Source organism: Carettochelys insculpta, chromosome 2, assembly GCF_033958435.1.
Source record: "Carettochelys insculpta isolate YL-2023 chromosome 2, ASM3395843v1, whole genome shotgun sequence".
Classification (NCBI taxonomy): domain Eukaryota; kingdom Metazoa; phylum Chordata; order Testudines; family Carettochelyidae; genus Carettochelys; species Carettochelys insculpta.
The window spans coordinates 181,084,006-181,107,207 of NC_134138.1; the positions used below are offsets into that span (position 1 = coordinate 181,084,006).

At 43.3% G+C, this 23,202-nt stretch overlaps 1 protein-coding gene across 1 annotated transcript in view; it reads left to right on the forward strand.

Annotated features, from left to right (window-relative positions):
• Window positions 1-23,175, forward strand: part of LANCL2 (LanC like glutathione S-transferase 2) — a 53,880-nt gene extending 30,705 nt beyond the window's left edge. The window contains exons 3-9 of the mRNA XM_074988063.1: window positions 2,236-2,443; window positions 5,341-5,488; window positions 9,325-9,471; window positions 12,081-12,263; window positions 14,881-15,057; window positions 20,102-20,174; window positions 21,781-23,175. Coding sequence (XP_074844164.1) covers window positions 2,236-2,443; window positions 5,341-5,488; window positions 9,325-9,471; window positions 12,081-12,263; window positions 14,881-15,057; window positions 20,102-20,174; window positions 21,781-21,896 — 1,052 coding nt within the window. The 3' untranslated portion in view covers window positions 21,897-23,175. The remainder of the gene's footprint in view (window positions 1-2,235; window positions 2,444-5,340; window positions 5,489-9,324; window positions 9,472-12,080; window positions 12,264-14,880; window positions 15,058-20,101; window positions 20,175-21,780) is intronic.
• The last annotated feature ends 27 nt before the right edge of the window (window positions 23,176-23,202 follow it).

The following is a 23,202-nucleotide window of genomic DNA, read 5'->3' on the forward strand; positions in this document are numbered from 1 at the left end:
GCAGCTCAAGCTGGTGCTCAGGCTCTGAATGCGCACTTCTCCCTATAGGGGCTCCTGAGTCCCAGCTCCAGCCTGAGCTGTAGCTTCAAAGCTTTGCCTGCACAGCTGCTTTCAGAGCACTAGTAGGGCTTTTGCTAATCTGAGCGTATCAGTCCCCGTTGGGAGTCTCACACCAAAACGCTATGGAGACATAAGTGCCGTATGCTTTCTGCAGTCAAATCACTCTTCTTCCCCTGCCCGGATCACTCTTCAGACAGTAGTGCTTCTACTACAGCATGTTTGCTGTTGTTCCCGTGAGGATTCATTCCGTTACCTTCATGTTCTGTGGACACATGGAAGGTTGGACTGGGAAAACCTCTCCAATGGTAAATTTGAGAGAGGACTTGCTCACATTCAAGTTTTAATTCTGGAGATGGGGGTGTAGCACTCTCCTTTCTTCCCTGTGATTTTGAGAGGGAAGCGGAGTTGTGTACAGATGGTGCTGGGGGAGCATGTGTAGAGAAGTTTTAGACAGCCGGCAGATAGGATGAGTTCATTTTAAAGTCTAAAAATGGGAGTAATTTTGTGTCACTTGAGTGAAACCAGACAATGTGCACACACTGTTTTAAAAGAAATCTGGCAGAAAGGTGGTGTGACATTCAGTGATCAATGAGAGAGGTGACTAAACAACTCAAGTGTAATAAAATGAGTCAAAGAATAAAAGAAACAAACTCCTTATTAGCTGGAATGTCAAGATAAATAGGTAATACAATGTAATGGAAAATATTTCTGCCATTTGGAAGAGGCCTGTCAACTGAGGTGACCAAAATGCAATTTTTTTTAAGCTTTTACAAAATGTCACCTGAGAAGGAATATTTCCATGACTTTTGTTTTTAAACACTGCAGTGAAAAGGATTTTTCCAAAGCCGAACCATTTTTCTGCAGCATTGTATGAAAAGCAGAAAGTGACATACATACGCACTGAAAATGACAATTCTGGTTTCTCTGCTCAAGCTGAGACAAGTGCCAGGAGTAAACAAATAGCCTAAATAGGGAACAGGAATGCACTTTGGAATATATTTCATAAAACCTTGTTTACAATCTGGAGACACATAGGCCATATTGTTGGGGCATAACAACAAAGAGATGCAAGGCAGGTGAAACTCATGTGAGAGGTGCCAGTGAATTAGATCTTGCACACACTTATACCAATGAGTTGTACTTAGTTGTACTCTTGTAAGGGCTAATAAAGAAGTAAGGATTTCCAGAACTGGACCCCATGATTTAATATCCTCTCCCTCTTCATAAGGCACAACCATTCGGGCTCTGTATGCCAAAAGAAGGTTTGGAACTTCATGCAATCTCAACACTGACCACAGTGCAGGCAGGGATGCCGCACAGTGCCTCTCCCCACCCCTGATGCTACTGTTCTGGAGCAGGTCGAGGATGTAGCATTTAAAGCACTTTAATCCTGGTTCTTTTACATTGTGTATGGAATATATCCAGGAGTCTGGTGGCACCCTATAGATTAAATTTTTGTGGCTAAAAACACTTCCTTGGGTGTATGGATCTGATCGAGTGGGTTTTTACCCATAAAAGCATATGCCCAGTTAAATCTGTTAGCATATAAAGTGTCACAGGACTCCTTGTTGTTTCTGCAGATACAAACTAATGGGCTACTCCTCTGACATGTGGAATATATGTAAGTCTCATACAGTGTTGACAGCTGAGCAGTTGACATGTTGTCACAGCCAGAGTGCCTCAGAGGGCTCTCCTTAAACCAAATTCACATGCAGGGAAGGATGCACATTTTATACCAAAATGTATGTGTTGTATTTGTATATTGACCTACTTTAAAAAAAAAAATTTTAGTAATTTTTGTGTGTCTTTAATTTTTGAGTATTGAACTGGAAGCTCTCCCTGCCTTAACAAGGCCCAGTTTCCTCAAAAGTGAGGAGCTCTTTAGAAATTGGGTGACTCTAGTTGAGTTCTAGTTTTTTGTAAATTTAGGCCATTGTTATTATCCAAACTGAAACATAATCAGGGCACCAGGGTTGATGCCTTTTGCTCTCTCCCTGGGATCTGTAAGAGACCCCTACTGGATAGAGCTTTGATTTTACATCTCATTAACAGCTTGAGTATTTTCAAACATTATAGGACAATGAGCCAGAAAGAAGGAGAAAAAAGTAACTGAAAAGTATTTAAGTGAAAAGAAGAGGAAATATCTTCTTGTTTGTTTGTGTATGGTTGTTCTAGGCATAGCCCTTTTATACCTGCAACTACACCGCGTCACAAAAGACCAGAAGTACTTGCAGCGATCCCTGGATTATGTGAAGAGAATACTTCGCAATCTGAATGGACGAAGGGTTACTTTTCTCTGTGGCGATGCTGGACCCTTGGCAGTAGGGGCAGTAGTGTACCACAGACTGAAGATTGACAGTGAGTCTAAGGAGTGTGTCACAAAGTAAGTGTCTGGTGATAATAGAAAAAGCTGTAAATTTACTCCATTCCTGTGCATCTCTTTAAAGACCAGTGCTTTAATGAGTGACTGTCAGAGGTTTCAAATTACAATAGGGCCTTGAAATTTAAATGCCAACCTTGGACTCTTCCTTTCTGTCAGAGGGATATATTATTTTTAAACCCTGTGTCCTAGAAAATCATATTGTGATCAAGAGATTCTCTGGAGGTTTTCCAGTCCCTGCTCTCGTGCACCTGACTGTTCTGATGTCCCACTGAGAGTTATAAGAACCTGTGTGCTGTGTGATTTTCAATCAGCACCACCACTGCACCTGTTTGCATTCTGCCTGCATGCATTACTGTGCTAAAATTCACAGATTAACTCTTGAGGACTAGTTTGACATATCCCGTATAGTTTTATATTTAGAAGTTTAATCAGTCTCTCTCTAATCCAGGGTCACAAGGAGATTAATCTCCGCAGCCACTTTAATATGAATGTTTTTTTTTTTAAACAGCTCTTACATTAGAATAAATACAAATGTTACATACCATTCTGAATACAGTTGTAGTGACACCGTTTTCACAAAGCATGAAAATACTCTTCATGAATAAGATTAAGAGCAGTAGCTTTTCTAATTAGCCTTTCCATGAGAATGATCTTTAGGAGGAAGACTGAAAATCTAATTTGTTTTAAGGATTTGTTCCTTTTTTTAAAGGGTATAGAAACACTTAGATACCTTAGGACAATTTGAATAAAGCAACTATCCATGGATTTTGTTTTGCCTTTCCTCTTTGTGTTTTTTGTTGTGGTTGGTCACTCTGATGTGATGTGGAGAAATTTTCCTGCTCAAATTTAGTATTTGCAATTTTAAAAGAAAACCGTTTAATATGAGTCTTAATTTTGATAATTTACTCACAAGTAAATCAAAGGGTTTTAATAATTAACATTTTGCGATTTTTTTTTCCTATTTGCTAGGGCTATCAGTAAACTCATGTCAATGCCTGTGATTAAAATGGGGCAGAATTAAAGTGTTAAAGAATTAACATATTAATCACAGGCTTTAACGCTGCTTTAATTGACAGCTGGGGTTGTCAGTGGGGTTCCCTAGCGTTGGTACCCAGGGCTGCTGGCTCTCCACCTGGGCTGGGGTCTCACCTTAATTCTGGTTCTCATGCGTAAAAACCACTTCCTTGGATGCATGAATCTGATCAAGTGGGCTCCTTGCCCCAGCTGCCTCCCACCTGTGGGGCTGTCCCCAGTTGGGGTCCTGTGGCTGCAGCCCGCAACCACGGTATCCTGGCTGGGGGCAGCCCCACTGCTGTGGCTCCACATGAGGTTGTTGGCAGACACTGGTGCTCCAGCCCCAGTCCTCCGCAGCAGGGTGCCAGGGGAAGCCTGTGCTCCAGCCTCAAACCCCGTGGAGGTGCCAAGGGAAAGCCAGCACTCTGGCCTTGGCACTCCTCTGGAGGAGTACTGGGGGGAAGCCAGGTCTCTGGCCCTGCACCCCGTGGGGACTGCCAAGTGAAACTGGTGTTCTCTCCTGGTGCCCTTGCGGGATTTCAAGGGGAGGTCATCTCCAGCCTGGCCTGGCTGCCCCAGCCTTCTGGTGTGTGTATTTACGTTGCTATACGTTTTTTGTGTGTGTGTGTGTGTGTGTGTGTGTGTGTGTGTGTGTGTGTGTGTGTGTGTGTGTGTGTGTGTGTGTGTGTGTGTATACTATGGCTACAGATACACTACAGCAATCTGCTGACAAATGTCAGTGTCAGAAGAGATTTCCCAACAAAACTTCCATTGACAGAGTGCAGCCACACGCAAAAGCCAACTGGGAGAGCGCTCTGCTCTGTTGGGAGAGCAGCCAGTCTTCCCGGCTGCTGTCTCAACAAAACAGGCCCCTGGAAGCACAGCAGACAGGGCTGCCATTTGTTCTGGGTGCCTCATTTATTGAGAGATGCCGCCCCCCAGAGCATCCAAACAACCTTTTTTGTCTACAGCAGCATTATGCCTCATGGCTAAGAGGCAGAATGCTGCCAGCGAAAGTGCTGCATTTTTCACCATGATAGGCCAAATCCCGAGCTCCTTCAGGGAAAATTCCCACAAACTTGTTGCTAAGGATTTCCCAGTTTGGCTTCTCAATTGGCAGCTGTTTGAAATTATAAGCAATCCTTTTGTAAACGATTGTAGTCACTAGTAATATTGAAGATGGGATTTCAGAGTGTCAAAGGCCAAAGATAGTCTGGTTTTCTTGGTATGTTCTTCCCATGCCCCAGCCAGTAAAATCTCCTGAAGTGTATTCCCAGCTCTCCAATTCTTTTGTCACATGACCTCTTGCAAGGTGCTTTTTGTGCCTCAGTTTGCCATCTCATCCTTGCCTACCTTCCAAAGGTGTTGAAAGGTGCATTATTCTTTGTCAACGGTTTTGAGATCGGCTGCTGAGAGGATTGTAGAAGTGCAACACTTCCATAATATATGGAAGTTACTCAAATGTGGCAACTGGGTAAACTGAAGGTGATTTTAGGGGCAGCAGGAGGCTAGTGACTCGGGTTCAGAGCCAGGAATCTTCAGAGTTTGGGTTCTGTTTCTAAGCCTGCCACTGTCTTGTACTGTGGCCTTGGGAAGTCATTTAAAGGTTATGAACCTCAGTTTCCCCACTTGACATGGCATTATAATCCTTCCCCACCTTCACAACATTATTATCAAGTAATCAAAAACTGCCATTGGGGAAGGTTAAAAAAAGTCTGTTCCGATTACACATCCTGAGGCAAAAACAAAATCTGAGAGGCATTTTTAGCAAGAGCCGATTACCTCTTGATTGGACTGAGTGGCATGATGTACACAGAAGAATTCAGTATGTCCTAATGAGAAGGTACAGTTTTTTTTCTTTTCCTTTTTGTTTCTTGACCCAGGTTGTTGCAACTCCAGAGAACAGTTATAAGCACAGACTCTGAACTTCCAGATGAGCTGCTTTATGGCAGAGCAGGTTATCTATATGCTTTGCTCTATTTGAATACAGAAATTGGTCCAGACACCGTACCACGGTCTGTTGTCAAAGAGGTAAGAAACTTCATACACTCAGGTATTGTGTTGCCTTTGAGGCTGAATCGTCCATGTTTCTTCATTTAAAATATGAAGTAGACTTCCACCTAACCTACAAAATAGAATTAATGGGGTAGTTTAGTGGGGAGAAGCAGCTGGGACCTTTTTTTATGCACCATCTTATAACGTCAGTAGAGGTGCTCCTCGCTTATGCCAACATGACGTCAGAAACAAGCCTTCTGTGTTTAGCTCTTACCTGTGAAGGACTTCTCTTGTCAGTCTAACTTGTTTGTATAATAGTCCACGTATACAGTAGTAAAATTGGATGAAACGGAGGTAAGGAGGATATGAAACTTGTGAAGTCTTCTGCAGCAAAAGCAGTACTTAAGTGTGCTACTCAACTTGTAAAAGGTTGTACTTTTAAACAAAACTGTAGCGCGGGGCTGGAAACATGGGTTATTAAGATTGTCTGACACTTCCCACTGTAAGACTTTTTTCACTTGCTTATAACTCTGTCAAACTGTAAGCAATTGGTCTGAAACGTTACATGCCAAGTGTCTGATTCAGGCCGACTTTTCAGGTTAGCCTTTTCAGAGAACAAAGCCAGAAAGAAAATGTGTTCTGTCAGTGTTTTTAAAAAAAAAAATCTGATCTGACCTTTTGAAAAGCTCTAGTGTCTCCATGCTTTTGAGCAGGGTCTTGAAATTTGGCAGGTGGAGTGGCCTTTGTTGCAGTGATGTGCCTTTTTATAGTCAGTGAACATCTGGGGGCTGGTATGTGTGGGAGAGACTGAGTTCGGGGCAAGCACTGGGACTGGGTCTGAGAACCAGTGGGAAATAAGGGAAAGTTGGAGGGGGAAAATTTGCTGAAGGGTTGGGGAATAGGGGGATAACTAGAACAGGCTGGCGGTGGCGTGGAGGAAGATAGTGGGATACTGAGATTGGTTAAGAAACCAGGGAAAGAGATTGGGACTGGGAGCCTTTAGGAAAAGGTGAGATGGGGGGAGAAAACTAGAGGCCACAGTGAGGGGGAGAGACCAATCAGATAAGGAGACAGGGTGGAGGAATTGGGACTGGCTGACGAAGTCTGGGGCTGAGTACGGAGCCAAGGATGGGGAAGAGGCCAAACTGGGCCTGGTTGGAGAGAAGGGAGGAGAAGGAGAAGGGGAAGGGCTGGGGTGAGGCTGGGGAACTGCAGAAAAACTTTGTGCCCACTACAGATCACAACCTTCTGAGGTTTGGAGTAGAACAGAGTATTCTTGGGTCTCACCATTTCTCAGCTGTGAGGAAATGTGCCTGCAATCCCCAGGCAAAGAGTCTCATCCCTCACGCTGACGGCTGTTATCAGTTACTGCTTAGCTCATGTGGCAGAGGTCTGTGTGTTGGAACTAAAGATTGCAAGCTTGTAGGTGAGCTATGTGCACAACAGTATGGTATCATGGGATGGAATTTCTTTGATATTCCCTCCCCCCCAGGTTTTGTTTAGGAAGAGCCCTAGGAAATAGCACACAAGCAGGCAGTGTTACCAGAACGGCATTACCGTTTCAGTCAGACATTCTAAAGCAGCAGTTCCCAACCTTTTCCAGACGGGGACCTATGCTGACAATTCAGAAAGACTCAGTGACCCAAGGCAATTCAAAAATGCGGGGCGACCTGTGGGGGGGTGGAGACAGAGCTGTCATTAGCTAATTTTGCACCGGAGGCAAGAATATAAAATTGTGCCTCCTCATGTTTATATATTCATAATAGTTATTTCATAGAAAAGGGGAAATACATTAATAAAATAACAACACTACATTTACTATGGTTAATCAGAGTTGTGGTGATAGAAAGACACTCATCCGCAAACTGCTCCCTCCCATCTTAAACCCCATATTCAGGGGCTAGGAGAGTCACACTCAGGGGCTGGAGGGGGCTAGAGGGAGCTAGGGGAGTAACACTCAGGGGCTTGGAGTCACTCAGGGACTGAAGGGGGCTAGGGATGTCTCACTTGGGCTAGGGGAGTCACACTCAGGGGCTAGGAGTCACTCACAGGCTGGAGAGAACTAGAGGAGGCACAGGGACCCCCCGCAGCTGGAAGTCAGCTGCAGGAACCCCAACCTGTACAGGGAGAGGGAGCCCCCATCCCCACAGCTGGAAGCTGCCTGGGGCAGAGCCCTGACAGGCAGAGCCAGCTGCAGAAATGCCGACCATAGCTGAGGGGGACCCCTACATCTGGAAGCTGGCCTGTGGGAACCTTGCTGGGATCTTGGGGGACCCTGTCTCCAGTAGAGCCTGGAAGCCAGGGAGCTGATCAGCTCTGCCTTCCCTCCCAACCTTGGCCTCAGGCCCCCACCTTACAAGAGGTGGGCGCTGCTCCTCAGGTATGCAGTTCTCTGCCCTGCAGCTGAAATGGTTCTCAATTTAATTGATTGGCTTAACTGCCTGGTGGCGGTTAATCCAATTAAGAAGTTGAGAACCACTTCAGGGGTGTGAATGGCTTCTTAAAAGCCACCTGTGGAGCCACCCAGCCCAGCCAGTGACCCTCTTGAAATGTAATCGCAATCCATGTTTGGGTCCGGATCCATAGGTTGAGAAACCCTGCTGTAAAGTTAGGAAGTGCCAAATTTAGATTGTCTTAGTTAAGGGTTAGAAGACAATTCTTCAGGACCACTTTAAACCGTCTTAACCTCGAGCGTTACTCTTTCTGTTCCTGCATGCCCTGCTTTGTTCACTGAACACTTTCCAACTTCAGCAACAAATGAGGCGGGGACCTATACTCAACAGTCTCCTTCATTACACAACCCCGTTTATCTCAGCAAAGGTTCATCTTGTGCACCGAATGAAATGGGTCCTTCGGGGAAAAAATATGTGATCGTGGAATTAAAGATTAGTATAATACACACACAGAAGGGGTATGACTTAAGGTTCAAGTTTTTTACAGAAAAATTAGTTTTTCTGACATTTAAATGGCATGATGGGACAAGAAAATCTGACGTGCTGTTGTGCTTGCTATTGCATATTACATTATATTCTTTAAAACATTCTCTTTACAGTTATGTCTTACAAAGGATGTTAAAGTACAGGTTGCACCTCTGAACACTGGCACTCTCTGGTTCGGCAACATCCATGGTCCAGCAGGACCAGGGATGCTCCTGGATCAGAGAGACCAGGAGCGGAAGGGCAGGCTGCCAGCTGCAAGGAGGTGGGAATGCCTGGGGCCAGAGCCCTATGGCAGTCCACAGCAGCAAGGGACCAGGGCCAGTGTTCCCGCGGTGGCTGTGCATGGCTGGGACAGTACCTCCATGGGGGCCAGGGTGGAAGCTGGAGCCTGGTGGAGGCTGAAGTTGAGCCTCAGAGGTGCTGGGGGGTGGAGCCCCATGAGGCCCAGGGGTTGGAGCCTGGTGGTGGAGTCTGGTGCCCTGTGTGGGGGGGACTGGAGCCCCACAGTAACATGGACTGGACTGGTGCTGCAGAGAGCCTGGGACTGGGGCTGGAACCCCATGTGCAGGGTGGACTGGAGGTTTGCTGCAGCCCTGGTGAGCCCCTAGCCAAGGCTGGAGCCCCTCTGCATGGGGCAGACCAGAGCCCTGCGGCAGCAGCATAGGGCTAGAGATCTGCGGCAGCCCTGCAGCAGCATCGGCCAGAACAGCAGAGAGCTCCACAGCAGGCCTTGGCCACCCAGGACACAGCAGGTGGGCAAGGAGGTGTGCAGAGGGGAGAAAGCCAAAGCAGGTGCTTAGGGGCCTATGACGGGGGACCTTCCCTGATCTCACAATTCTCTTGTTTGGGACCAGTCAGATCACAAACATGCGAGACCAGGGTGTTGCAATCTGTAGTCCTCTGTCTAAATGAATTGTTCTCTTTCAAATTCAGGTAGTAGATGCCATTATTGAGTCAGGTAAAAACTTCTCAAAGGAGGAACGTAAGACTGAGCGCTGCCCTCTGTTGTACCAGTGGCATCGGAAGCAGTACATTGGCGCAGCCCACGGAGTGGCTGGGATTTATTACATGCTAATGCAGGTAGGTAAACGGGTGTTCCAACTTGTGCTTCCATTGTATGACAGCGGTTGAGAGTTTCATTCACTTGACCTAATGGTCCCTAAAACGTAGTTATGTATAAAACTTAGTGAGGGCTTCATTGTGCATGTCATTCTTCCCATGTAGTCCTGGGTGCTTAATCTTCAGTGATCATTTTTCTCACAGTTTTCCTGTTCCTATCATGGCTCTGCCTGGCAGAAAGGCCACCTTTTCCTGCTATGCCTGTGATCGCATGAACCAGCAGTTTGAGTTTATTTTCCACCATCTCAAAATTCCAGAAAACTGCACTGTTTCAAGCACTTTCATTATATTCATCCCAGGCTTGATTTATTCTGATGTTCTCCACTCCCTTGGAGTGCCCACAAGTCTGCCCTGCCTGTTGCCCTTAACCAACTTGCAATCTTGTATACTTTCCCTCTTTCCTGCACCTCAGCTGTGATCCTTCGCAGGTCCCACAGTGACTCTCAAAGGTGAAGCTCAGAGGGGTAGTTGTGTTAGTCTGTAGCCTCACAAATAACAAGCAGTCCTGTAGCACCTTAGGCTACAGCTGTAACTGTACAAGCTCTACAAGCGTAGCTGTAGCTGTAACTCAAAATAACTTATTTCTAACTTGGTGCCATCCAAATGGCACTGAAATTCAAAATAAGCAGCTATTTCGAAGCTTTTGCTACACCGCTCACAATGAGAGGTAGCGGAAATGGAATACTGCACTTGAAATAGCGCTATTTCAAGCATGGTGTTTAGCCACGGAATTGCTGTTTTGGGATATATTTGTATCCGGAAATAGCAACTCTAGTACAGCCATAGCCTGAGAGAATAACAAATGTGTATTAGGTCATGAGCTTCTGTGGGTGAGAGCCACTTCTTCAGATGAAAAATGAAGTAGAAAAATAGAATCCAGGGTTTATATAGCAGGGAGGGAGGAGTGGGAAAAGGGTTTCCCGTCCGTAGTAGGACATAAATCCGACATCAGGAATTGGAATACACGTAAACCTATAGGGGAACAACTCCCTGGACATTCAATAGAAGATTTGAAAGTAGCTATTCTCTACAAAAGGATTTTACCACAAGATTACAGAGGGGGACATCTGAGTTGGAATTCATTTGCAAATTTTACGCAATTAACTTAGGCCTTAGCAGAGATCTCAACTATGTTGTGTATTATAAGGGCAATTTTCCCACCTTTGATATTCATAGGAATGAGATAAATCCTACTTAATTTGCTTCATCAACTGATCCTACTAGTGACAGGTAACCCCCCCGACCTCTCTTGTTATATTAAACTCTGGAAAAAGTGGGTCTTGCCCACGAAGGCTCATGACCTAATAAATTTATTAGTTTCTAAGGTGTCACAGGGCTGCTTGTTGTTTGTGAAGCTACAGACTAACACTGCTATTCCTCTGAGGTTAACAGCTGTAGATGTTTAAATGTTCTCCTTTGGCTTTAGGAGAGTAAATGACAGGAAGTTGCTGGCCTATTAAGTGCAGATTTGCAGAAGCACCTTAATAAAATGGAACACACAGGGCAATAATTTGAAAAGAATGATGAGGTCTCGGTCACTGATGCAGTTATTTGGGTCCCAGGTACTCGCAGGGTTTCAGGAATTTCAGATCACGTGGGCTTGGAAAAGAATAGAGCCTTATTGTAAAAAATCCAATGAAGTAGGTAGGAGGGGAGATGAATGTTAAATGGGAACACCTGCAAACTCCACAGTATACTTATCAGTACCTTTATACTTAATTGCTCTCTGGACCTCTTCTAGGAGCAGGCATGCAGCTGGGTGTGTGTGTTTTTTATGGCAAGAATGTAAATCCTCTTAACATTAATGTGGAATCATGGGCAGGTGTGGAGGAGCAGAACAGCATTCTTCAGTCCAGATTGTCCAGATATTTAGGTGCCTTTAGATTCACAAATGCATCTATGAAGATTTTCAAAAGCACTTATCTGCATCGTTAGGGACCTAAATAAATATTGACCATCTCGTCCTCAGTGTCTGTTTTCTGGATGTGATTCTTCCCAACCAACTTTTCGGCTGAATGTATTCGATCCTGCCATCCAGTTTACTTACTTTCTTCCACCGTCCATAGGTGTAGAAGTTTGTTTATCATAAAAATCTTCACCTTCATAAACATTTACAGTGATGGGTCATTTGGCCATAGTAGTAGTTTGAGGAATTACGCCAGTTTTGTATTGCACGCAGTTGGGCCATTGTTTTTAAACCATGCAGAGCTTGTGTGTCTTTTGTCTAAAAATGTGTGTTTATCAATGTCCAAACCACCTTCCTCCTTAAGTGTGCTCTTTTCATGTTAAAACATTGATAGAGGGCTAGGAGTCTTGAAATGTGTCCTATTCTAGTTCTTCCACAATCATCCTGGATCCCCTTGATGTAAGTCACCCCATGTGCCCAAGCTCCAAAAACAGACTAATATTACTTCTCGTAAGGATACTGTGAGGGTAAAGTAGTAAAGTGCTTCTAAAGAACATTGAAATTTATACATGGGATTTTGTATGTATGAGTGCTTGCATATGCAAAATAAAAGGAATAGAGTAAAGATTAACTACATTTTAATGAGTGATTATTTCATTCTTAGCCAGTTTCCAATGTGGATCAGGAAACCCTGATGGAGTTGGTGAAACCAAGCATTGATTATGTACGTCATAAAAAATTCAGATCTGGGAACTATCCATCATCATTAAGCAATGAAACTGATAGACTAGTCCATTGGTGCCATGGTGCACCAGGAGTCATCCACACGCTTATGCAAGCTTATAAGGTAAGTCCCCCTCTTACACATCTGCATGCACCTCCTTCTATCGGTGTGTCCACAAAGGTGATTTCTGATCTTTAGGGTTCTAGTTTTGAAATCTTGGTCTATAAGTTTCTTAAAATCTGCAAATCAAGCCACTTATTAAGGTGCTAGGGGCTGAACCTGTCTAATCCAGAACTCTCTCATCCACCAACATCCATAATCTGGCATGATTTTAATTAGCTGGATGACCATGTATCACAGGTGTGGCCCAGTTTCCCGTGGTCCCAGTCACCAGTCGTGGCGCTCAGTGTTCTGTGCTGTTAACTAGCTGCAGTTTACCCCTAAATGTGTTCTCAGAGCCCAGTAAGCAGTGGAAGTGTTGGCAATGTGCTAGACAATATTGACCTCCTGTGGTCTGGCAAATTCTCTTGTCCAGCACTGGCTGGGTGCTGGATGAGAGAGAGTCTGTGTTGTGTAGAGGTTCTGTATTACAGAAGGGGTGAAGAAAAACAGAGAATGGAAATTAATGGCAGCAGCTGAGTGCTCAGCCCTCGTGGAATCTGGGCCACTTATTTAGGGCCCCAGCTGTAGCCTCCTAGTTTTAAAATCTTGGCCTGTGATGTTCGAGTATTATTCATGATGTTAAAGGTGCCTTTGATTAAAGGAAAAAAATCACACTCTCTAAGCCACCTTTTCTTTTCAGAATTGTAATATTATTAAGATCTAGAACTTTCAGCTGATGTGAGAACAAAGATCCCAGGTGTCTAAGAGACAAATATATTCTGTATCCTATTACAGTTATTTAGCACTAGCTTAGTCTTTGTCCCAAGGGTATCCTCACTGGTTCTGCTGCTGCTTTCGGACTGTGGAGCTCTGAGTCACAGAACGCAGGAAGCAAGCTGTTTAATTACATTTATGAAAATTAAGTCCTGTTCTTGACAAGCGTCTTTGGCAGGTTCTCTGGTTGGTCTGAGTGTGTTGCCGTAAAGCGTTCATAGTTACTAGAATTTATCATGCACTGCTCCCTGAAATGTGCACTGTAAATCTCCTGAGTGTTGCTGAATGCAGCAGCAGCTGCCATAGGAGGCGTGTCTTGTACGTGTGAGAGGAAGTTGTGGCTGGACCCTTCAGGAATTCATTTTCCCCTTCCTGGTATGATCCTTTCTTAGCACAAAATGCTGAGGAGTTGAGAGGGTCCAGAACAGGTTTGGTTGGCAGACTCTTCTTTGGCCCCACCTTGTCTTTTAACATGTTCGGGTCACTCAGTCAGATTTTTTTTATTTCTCCATTTCCTTTCTTAAAGAGCAGCGTACAAAGCAATTGCAAAGAGAGTCAATAGATCGTTCCCCTTGATTTATGGAAGGAGGGATTTAGGTAATCGTGAGTAACTCCTTGAAAGCCAGAACCAGTCATTTGGCTTTCAAGTTTGGATTGTCCTTGTGTAGTGATAGAAAAGTTAGTCAGATACTGGGATGTTTTCCCTGCCTCGTTGACCATATTTTACAAAGCTTCTGAAATTATTTTTTAAACCCCCCCCATAATGATGGTACTTATTCACTTGCTTAATGATGACTGCTGGCGGATCAAGTCTTTATAAACCTTTAAGTTTGTCAACCATCACTCTTCTGTCTTACTGCTGATCTGAATGAGACCAGATAGAGAAGGAGCAGAAACTGACTGTTTTAGGATCTCTGGTGTCTCAGTTAAAACCATCTGTTTACATTCCTTGAATTCCTAATGGATTACATAGACTTCAGATGGAGTTTTGGGTATGAGTAAAATCTGCAAGGCTGGGTTTGCGGTGTTTGAAACACAACTGAAAGTCAGGCTTGGGGGAACTCTTGTAGAGTCCGTAGCACAAAGGGGCTAGTGTTAGACTTAATTCAGTAGGAACAGTGATGGTTGTACTTCTGTTAAACAGGCAAATGCCATATATGGGAGATATTAAATGTAAAACATTTCTTGTGACACTGTTTCTGTGTAGAAACGGGTAGGGCCTGCATGTGGCCTGCAGTCACCATGACACCAGCCAGAAGGGTTGGGGCTGAAACCTTTTGTGCCTCCTTCCATTACATGAATCTAATTAGAACATATAGCAAAACATCTCTTGTGTTCTAGTGTAAATTAAACACCATCACAACTTGGAGAAGATGGTTGTAATCCAAAAAGGCGAGTGAGAATTCTTGAGATAGATGATGAATGTGGACTATAGAGTTAATATAGAAAATACCAATGTTGTGCTTGATTTTGGTCATACTTTCAGACTGGCTAAGTCACCTTCATTTCCTTTTATTGTGCACAAAAGAGAAAGAAGTCTGGTGAGAGAGAGGGAAATTATTGCTGTGATGGGTGGATTATAAATAGCTAGACTTGTATTTCCCAAAGTGTGGTACGTCTACTACTGGTGGTACTTGAAAAGACTTCAAGGGGTATGCAGCAGAAAATAAATGACTAAAAACCAGCAGATAGGCACTGGGAGAGAGGGTACACCGATAAGGCCGAAGTCCTAAAAGGGGTACACGAGTGCTTTAAGTTTGGCAAACACTGAGCTAGAGAGTGAATTAAACTTTGCCCATTCTCCACGGCCGTTCTCTCGTAGTGGCTAGACAGGTTGAACCTGAGTGTTTTTCTTATTCCATAGACCTTTAAAGAGGATAAATATTTGAAGGATGCCATGGACTGCAGTGATGTCATCTGGCAGAGAGGTTTGCTGAGGAAAGGGTATGGAATCTGCCATGGGACAGCTGGCAATGGCTACTCCTTCTTATCTCTCTACCATATAACTGAAGACAAAAAGTATCTCTACCGGGCCTGCAAGGTGGGATTTACTATATTACTTCTCGGCTGGCTATAGTCATGGTCTGTGCGATTGATTACAAAAGTCACATACTCTGAGAGCACAGAAATATTTTCCGTTTTATTCTATCTGTAACTTTTAAATTTTCAAAATGTATGTTGTATTTCGAATCAGAAATAGGGCGTGATCTGAAAGTAAGATACCTACTCAAAACAATAATTCTACTGTGATATTAAAAATATGCTGTAGGTATTCCCTTGCGATACCCACTGCAGGATACATATGATCTAGCAGTGACATTTCAATGGTCTGTGATGATTATGCTTTGGGTCATTGGCTTCCAAGTAGTTGCAGCCTTGGCATTTTAGAACTCCTGAATATCATATGCTAGATTTTAATTTGTATAAAATAAGTTGATCGCTTTTTTTTTGCTGCGTTGCAAGGGCCATGGTCTGAGAGCTCCTGAATTGTAATCCCCACTCTGATATTGCTTCCCTTTGTGGTCCTGTGCCACTGTTTTGTTACCTCACAACCGTGTTATGAGCCTTATTTCACAGAAGTTAAGTAGACGGTCTTAGATCTTTCTGTCTAGTCTGAAACTGTTTAAAATACTGCAGCAGGAAAGTTGAAAAATCGTCTCCCTGCTACCTTCAAATCAGCAGTGGCCAACTTTACAGAAGCTGTGTGTGGAGTCTGGTATGTTCACTGTGGAACAGCTGGAAGTTTTAAAACGGTTGGCACTCTTTTTGCTTGTACTCTTGGATATTTATTGTAGCCCCTAGCAAGCCAGAGGCTTACCAAGAATCAGACCTTAGGCTTTCCTGTCTTCCAGCTCCAGATGGTTCCTGGGAGGCAGCATGGTTTGAAGGAGAGTGGCATTAGAAATGTAGATTTAAACAGATTTCTGACTCACTAGCAGTCATGTAGGAAGTGTCATGTCTGGCTGGTCAGTTGTTAAGGATGGCCGCACTCAATCTGTCTTGATCAGATCTAACCCGCAGTCTCGCTTAGGTACCTTATGTGGCCTTGTCTGCCTCACAATCATTCAATGTTCTTCATAACATAAAAATAGCCACGATGGGTCAGTCAGTGGTCCATCGAGACCAGTATCCCGACTTCCAGTTGGAGCTAGAACCTGGTACTTCAGAGTAAATGAACAGGGCAGTTATCAAGTGATCCATCCCTCTGTCATCCAGTCCCATCAGTCACTATCTTAGGGACACTCACAGCATGGGCTTGTATCCAACTAGGCTAATAACCATTGGTGGACCCGTGTCCTCTATGAACTTACCTAATTCTTCCATGAGCCCTGGGATCTTTTGGGCCTTTACAATAGTCCCCCACCAACAAGTTCCACGGGTTGTGTGTTACATATGAATTTCTTTATGCTTCCTTTAAACTTGTTCTTTCTGTTGATTTCATTGGGTAAACCCTGATTGTTGTGTTATGCAAATGGCTAAATAATACTTTCTCTACACCAGTGGTTCTCAGCCTTTCCACGTTACTAACACTGGAGGAGCCCTTTCAGATGTCTAACTTGTCTTACTTGTCTTACGTATCCTCAAACTTCACTTTTAGAAGCTACTTGCTTACAAAAATCAGACATAAAAGTACAAAAGGGTCAGAGCACACTACTTATGACAAAGTGCTTACTTTCTCTTTTTTACCATGTAATTATAAAATAAATTAATTGGAATATAAATAGTGTATTTACTTTCACTGTATAGTACATAGAGCAGTATAAACAAGTCATATGAAATTTTAAATTTGTACTGATTTCCCTAGTGCTTTCATATAGCCTGTTGTAAAATAGGCAGGCATCTATGTCAGTTGCTGTATCCCCAGGCATATGCATGCCCTGCTTGAGAATCACTTCTCAACGCTATGGTTTTATAGACTTAAGATGAACAGTCCCAGTCTTTTAAATCTATCCTCATATGCAAATTGTCCCACATCCTTAATCATTAATCATTTTTGTTGTCCTTCTCTGTACCATTTTGAACTCCCCCATGAGCTAGGGAAGTGGTATTAATCCCATGTTACAGATGGGGACCTGACTTCCCCAAGGCTATGCAAGACAGCAGACCCATATCTCAAAATCACAGGCTGGTGTCCTGAGAACCATCCTCCTTTTCTAATCATGTGCCCCTGGTGGGAGGACAGAAGGATTGTAGTGTCCGGTGGTGTATTTAGTCACTTTGCGGTTTGAGGTCTCCAAGATTCTGAAGCAGTCTTAAACCTTCAAGGGAGAAACTTTCAAAAGCACCAAGGCATTTTTCAGGTCTCTGAGCCTGCATGCAGCCAGATGTCCAGTCTGTGCGCCTACACCCATCTGTCTAGATCAGAGGTCAGCACCCCTTGGCGTGGGTGCCAAGAGTGGCAGGAGAGCCAATTTTCGTCAGCCCACCAAGTGGGAGCTCAGCCCCACCCCTCCTCTCCCATGCAGTCAGGAGCTAGCTCAAACCAGGCCACCTGTGGAGTAACAAAAGACCACCTGATGCTACCAACCCACCACATAAACAGTGAAGCTCTGCATCTTAATTTATTAATGAAGCTGTTATAAGTAGGACTGTTAGTCACTTTAAAAAGTATCGCAAGCACTGGGACTGCAAATAGAGGTCAAAAAGTCAAATTTCAGCACTCTGCCTTCGATAGGTTGCTAATCCCTGGTCTAGATCGGGATGAGCAAACTTTTTACATCAGGTTCTGCTTTTCGTCTGTATAATTATCAGCCCACCTTGCCTCCCTCTGCCTAATGTAATCCAAACTGACAGAAATTTTGGTTGTGTTCATAGGGAAAAAACAAAACCTTTTGGTGCATGTAGAAGAATAAGTATGTAGAATGTAAAAACTTTATTAATTGGTATAGAAACGTGAGTACGCATACATAAAAAAAAAAAAAAAGTGTTGCAGCATTTTTAATGAGATGGCTGAATCTGTAACCCAGCAGCTGATTGCACTGTGCTCCCCTTATGAAACTTCCCACCCGCCCCCTACTTTGTGCACCCCTCGTCTCGATAACTGAATGGGTCCCATCACCGCAGTACCAGATCACACTGCAAGCAAGAGTCAGAAATCAAGATTGCACCCAAGAATCCTTGATTTGAAACTGCATGGCTGCTTGTAGGCTATTTCATGCACTTATCAGAGGGACCTGGAAGACAGCAGTGTGTCGGAGTTATTGAGTCAGAGAGAAGACTTGCTTCCATCTTCTGGCTTTTCAGTTATTGAATGTGCTTTTTGTTGGGCTTGCAGCAGATTCTTGCTTTAGCTGAATAAACTTGTCTGCCAGTGGAAGCAGGTACCTCTGATCTTCTGGGCCTGGTATGTCTGGAATTGTTGATATCCTCCCCTTCCTTCTGCCCCCAAAGCACATAAAACTGTAACTAAATAAATGGAAAGACTGAGTAGTGATCAAAGGTAGGTGCTACCCTGACCCCTTTAGTCGCCTCATTAGCAGCGGGAAACAGAATCTTGGTGAGGGGAAAAGCATTTTTAACAAAAGTTAGGAATTTTTGTAATCAAAAAGGAATTTATTTAGAACTGTCCATTTGGGCAGAAACTCAATGGCAGCCTAAACTACTTTCCTGATGAACGTCCCAACCTGGCCTTCTCTCTTCCTGCATTCTCTGTCCTCTGCCCCTGACTTGGAGCTAGGAACTTTTGAACTAAAATCCAGCTCGGATATTGATTCGCTTCAGAGGCGTTGAGCAAGTCACTTAACCTCTGCTTCCATTCCCAGAATTTTAATGAAACTTTGCCTTTTATGGATACCAGAATCCACAAATTGTAATTTGCAGACTTCAGTGAGAGTCATACTTGTATAACTGAGAACAGAATAGGGCCTAAAATTATTTGCAATGAGTATTAAATACTTTGTCTCTTCTAAAAGCATCCCCTTCCTCTCACTAATTGATGGAGTTATTTTTCAGGAATACTTCCAAGGAAGGAGGTGAAATTTTCCTTTTGCTTCTGATTTAATTGATTCTTGGACTCATTGTGGTTTGTTGTTGGAGGCAGTAGAACCAAATGACACACACAAACAAACAAAAACAATCTTACTGCTAGACTCTAGTACAAGTGGTGCAATGATGACCTCTGCTGCGAAGGAAAAGCTGTTCTTTTAAGCCCATTCAAGTGACAGGGAAAATTGTTTATGTAAGTGCTTTGCACAACTGTTTCAGCAATGGAGGTGTCAGAGTTGGAACATTTTTAGAAAAGCAAAGTGCGCGGGGAGACCAGGGGAATGAGTGGGATCCACATAGGTTTCTTCTGACAGGTCCATTAAAAGAGCTTTTAAACTACTGTTGCTGTTACAATCTTCCCAGATACAATTTGCAAGTAATTAATGTTAGCCCAGTACTTTTAGCATTCCCTATACAAAGTATACTCATGATTGTTAATCACCCATATAGGAAAAATGATACAATTTTCAGTGATACCCTCTGCCCAGATGAGGTAGGAGAATGAAAATTCTTGAAAACAAGATTGACAACCTTAATGATTCAGCTGTATTCATAGTGATTATCTTGTAATGCTCGGAGGGCACAAAATAAGATTAATAATTTAATGGTAGTTGATTATTGAATATTCTAAATTGAAGTGTAGCAATGTAAGGAAACAGAACTGTGATTAATGAACAGGACGTGTGACCACAAGGAGGGGGAGAAATTGTTGTCATCATGGTGCATCCTCTACTTGCCCTTGAAATTGACACATGAATATATTCTTGCACTGTTTTTCTTTGACTCCACTCCCACAAGATGTTCAATTAAAAAGGGCAAGTAAATCCCTCCCTCCCTACACTAATTAAACTGTATCACCATGTAGTGGATTTCAGTTAATTTGCTTTTCCAGTTTCCTGAAAACTAATTGAAGTCATACGCTGGTTGGGGTAGGACAACTTAGTCTTCAATAATGATTCCAGTTTGTTTCTCTGCTTGAGCCTCATTGCATTTTCTGTGTATTAAAAGGCGTCTTTGTGTGCTGCTGCCCAAGCTTGCAGCTGTGTACATCCCCACTTAATTCACTGCTCTTCCATTTTCTTTTTCCACTCCTGTCACAGTTTGCAGAGTGGTGTTTAGAATATGGTGCACATGGATGTCGTATTCCTGACCGACCCTACTCTCTATTTGAAGGTAAAGTATTGTTGCTGCAAAATACGTTGTACATATTGAACCTCTCTGGTGTGGGACTCTCTGGTCCGGCAACATCCATGGTCTGACTTCCATGGGGATCTGACATTCAGCCTAGTTTGCAAAGCATTTTTTGTATTGTTCAAGTTTACCTAATATAGATAACTAGAAGATTTACCTGGCATTGCCTGGGTCCTTAACTCAATCTTTGTTTTTTGGCAAATAAAATGAAAATGTATATGCCACATTTAAATCATTGCTCTGGGATGGGGACGGGGACGAGGGGTTCAGTATGCAGGCTGCCCCAGGGAGAGTGGAATGCCCCAACTCTCACTCACCACAGCAGCTTGTGGACAGGTGAGAAGCACCTCTCCAGGGCTGCTGCAGCTCCAGCAAGGGAGCTGGGACAGGTCCAGCTTCTCCTCCCCTTGCCAGAGGGAGGAATGAAGCAAACTGTGTACTTTCCACTTGCTGCCTGACGAAAGGGAACAGCCACCAATGTTCCCATATTAATCTGAGGCTGGGAGAGCTTCTTCCAGCCCCCGTAAAGGGTGCCTGGGAGAGGATACATCCCATTGTCCTGGCCCAACCAAAGCCTGACGTTGTTTTAAGTTATGGTAAAATGAAGCTGCATACCAAATTTGGTGGTCCTAGTTTTTACTGTGTAGGAGGAGTTCTTGAGCAGACAGACAAGCTCTTTCAAATATATAGTAGTTAGTCATGAGTGTGCATTATGAAAGCTGACACACTTTAAGTGACCTCTTTTTAATATTCTTGAAGCTTCTCTCTTCTTAAAACACTGCAGTTGCCTTGCCCATAACATTCTTTGCTGGAAAAGTTAAAGAAATAGTCTCATGTTTTTAAAAATCCACATGCAGTCAGTTTGAAGTTAGACTCTTCTATTTGTTTTATGCTTACGGTGGTCATTATAAAGTATTTTCAGACATGGCTGATCTATAACCTTGACATTATTATAAATTATGAATCAGTAATGGTAGAACTCCATTTAGAAAACATTACAGGTGTCTTTGTAGAACAGCAGTAGTCTCTCTAAAATGCTGAGATTCTGCTATCATTCATGGTATCCAGATTTTACTGACAAACACATGGCATGAAGGTAAGGCACCTTGCACAACTGGGCTTTGAGGTTGATCAGGATCCCTAGATGCTACCTTTCTGCTAACAATAAATACGTTAATATCTTGGTTTTCTAGTCGTATGGAATTTGTGGCTTTTTTGGGATAAAGAGAGGTTCAGAAAAGAAGGGGGACTTGTTTTTTGGTTAAATTTCAAGCGCTGCTCCTGTTGAGACACAAGCTAAATTAGGATAATGGTCTTTTTGATAATTGGGAGAGGTTGAGGTTGTGTCCAGAGTCCCCCATAGGGTGCACAGTTTAAGCCCTCAGTCCTGCAGTTGGCACCATACGGGTGAAAACTCACACCCTTGCAAAATCCCAATGACTTTGGGACTCCCTGTGGACAGAAGTACCCCTATGCTCTGAGCAAAATGCTGGAGATTTCAAAATGGGCTCTGAGGTGTCTGTTTTGACCTCTGATGGTCTTTAAATTCTTAGGCTACTGTCATAAGAAATCAATTGGTTTGTTTCAGGCATGGCGGGAGCTGTTCATTTCCTATCGGACATATTGGTACCAGAGACTTCCCAGTTTCCAGCATTTGAACTTGGAGCCCAAAAGAGAGAGAACAAAGTGGAACAGGACAGCTAAGAGATCTGTTGGAACAGAAACTCAATGTCAAGCCAGACTGTCTAGTGCCTCTTATACTGAACCAACTTTAAAGCCTAAACGAGGGACGGGGGAATCCCTCATCACACCTCTTTCTCCAAAGGACCACTAGTCATTACAGCATGAATCAGAAGCCATGCCCAGGTCTTATTTAAGTGCTGCCTTCGGTGGTTGGAAGAGAGTGATTGAGTTTTGAACTTTTTTGCAGTTGTGCTCTTCAGGTCTTTCAAGTGTTTGCATGTTTCTTAGTATTGTCCATAGACGTGAGTCTTTTGTTGTAAGCCAAAAGCTGGTTTCTTGTGTGAATCTCAGTCTTGTCCCTTTTGTGCATGAGTAACAGCAGCAGCCTCGCTATTTCTATAGTGTGACTATGGTTGAGGTTCCACTTTACCTGATGAATGAGAGAGTCCAGTGTAATATAGTGACCCGGTTACTACATAGTTATATCTTAAAAAAGCTGATAATTTTCAAACAAAACATGAAGCTTTTTTGTGCTGTACTTCTCTGTTTTCATAAGAAACATTTTTCTCCTCCTCCTCTAGAATTTGTTTAAAGAAACTCACCTAAATTTTCAGAAGTGATTTGTGTTGGCTCAGTTTTTAGCTTGACAGGACTTAAAGGGACTGGATTTGTCAGATATAGGGCCTCAGGAAGAGAGGCCCCCATAAGATGTCGTCACTTTTGGCCCTGAAAATTGAGGCATTTAAAATCATTAACTTTTTAGAGGTTAGGTCTACCTGACCCACAGAGCTGTGTGGAATCCTCTTCCTGCAGCAGAAGTGAAAGCAAAGTACTACTTAGTGCAGTTCCTTAAACACTTACTAGTCAATGCCAAAAGCGTTTCTCAAAGTTTCATGCAATAGCAAAGAGTGAAGCTGTGACAGCAGTTACACTTTTCCTGCTAGTGCTTTTTGGTTATAACACGCACATCTGCTGATGGAATCTGTAGCATGCTTTTTACAGCATAGATGAACACGTGGGCCTACCAGGCCTGGAAGAATAGAAGTATCTCGTTACTGGTAATTCAGGAAGGAGTGCCACTTCTGAAATGGAAGGAGAGCGTATCCATTTCCTTTTGTTTTTCTGAATTTCAATGGGTCTAATAGCCCGTCGAGTGTGAAAGGAGCTGTAAATGTTAACCAGTTGGGATGGTACAAGAGCATTATTAAAACAAACTATCACCATGACCTGCAGTTGAACCTTGTTATGCAGAAAATAAAATACATGCAACAAATGAAATGCAGATTTGTGTTGAGCAACCTCCCCACCTCTCTCACACACATGTATT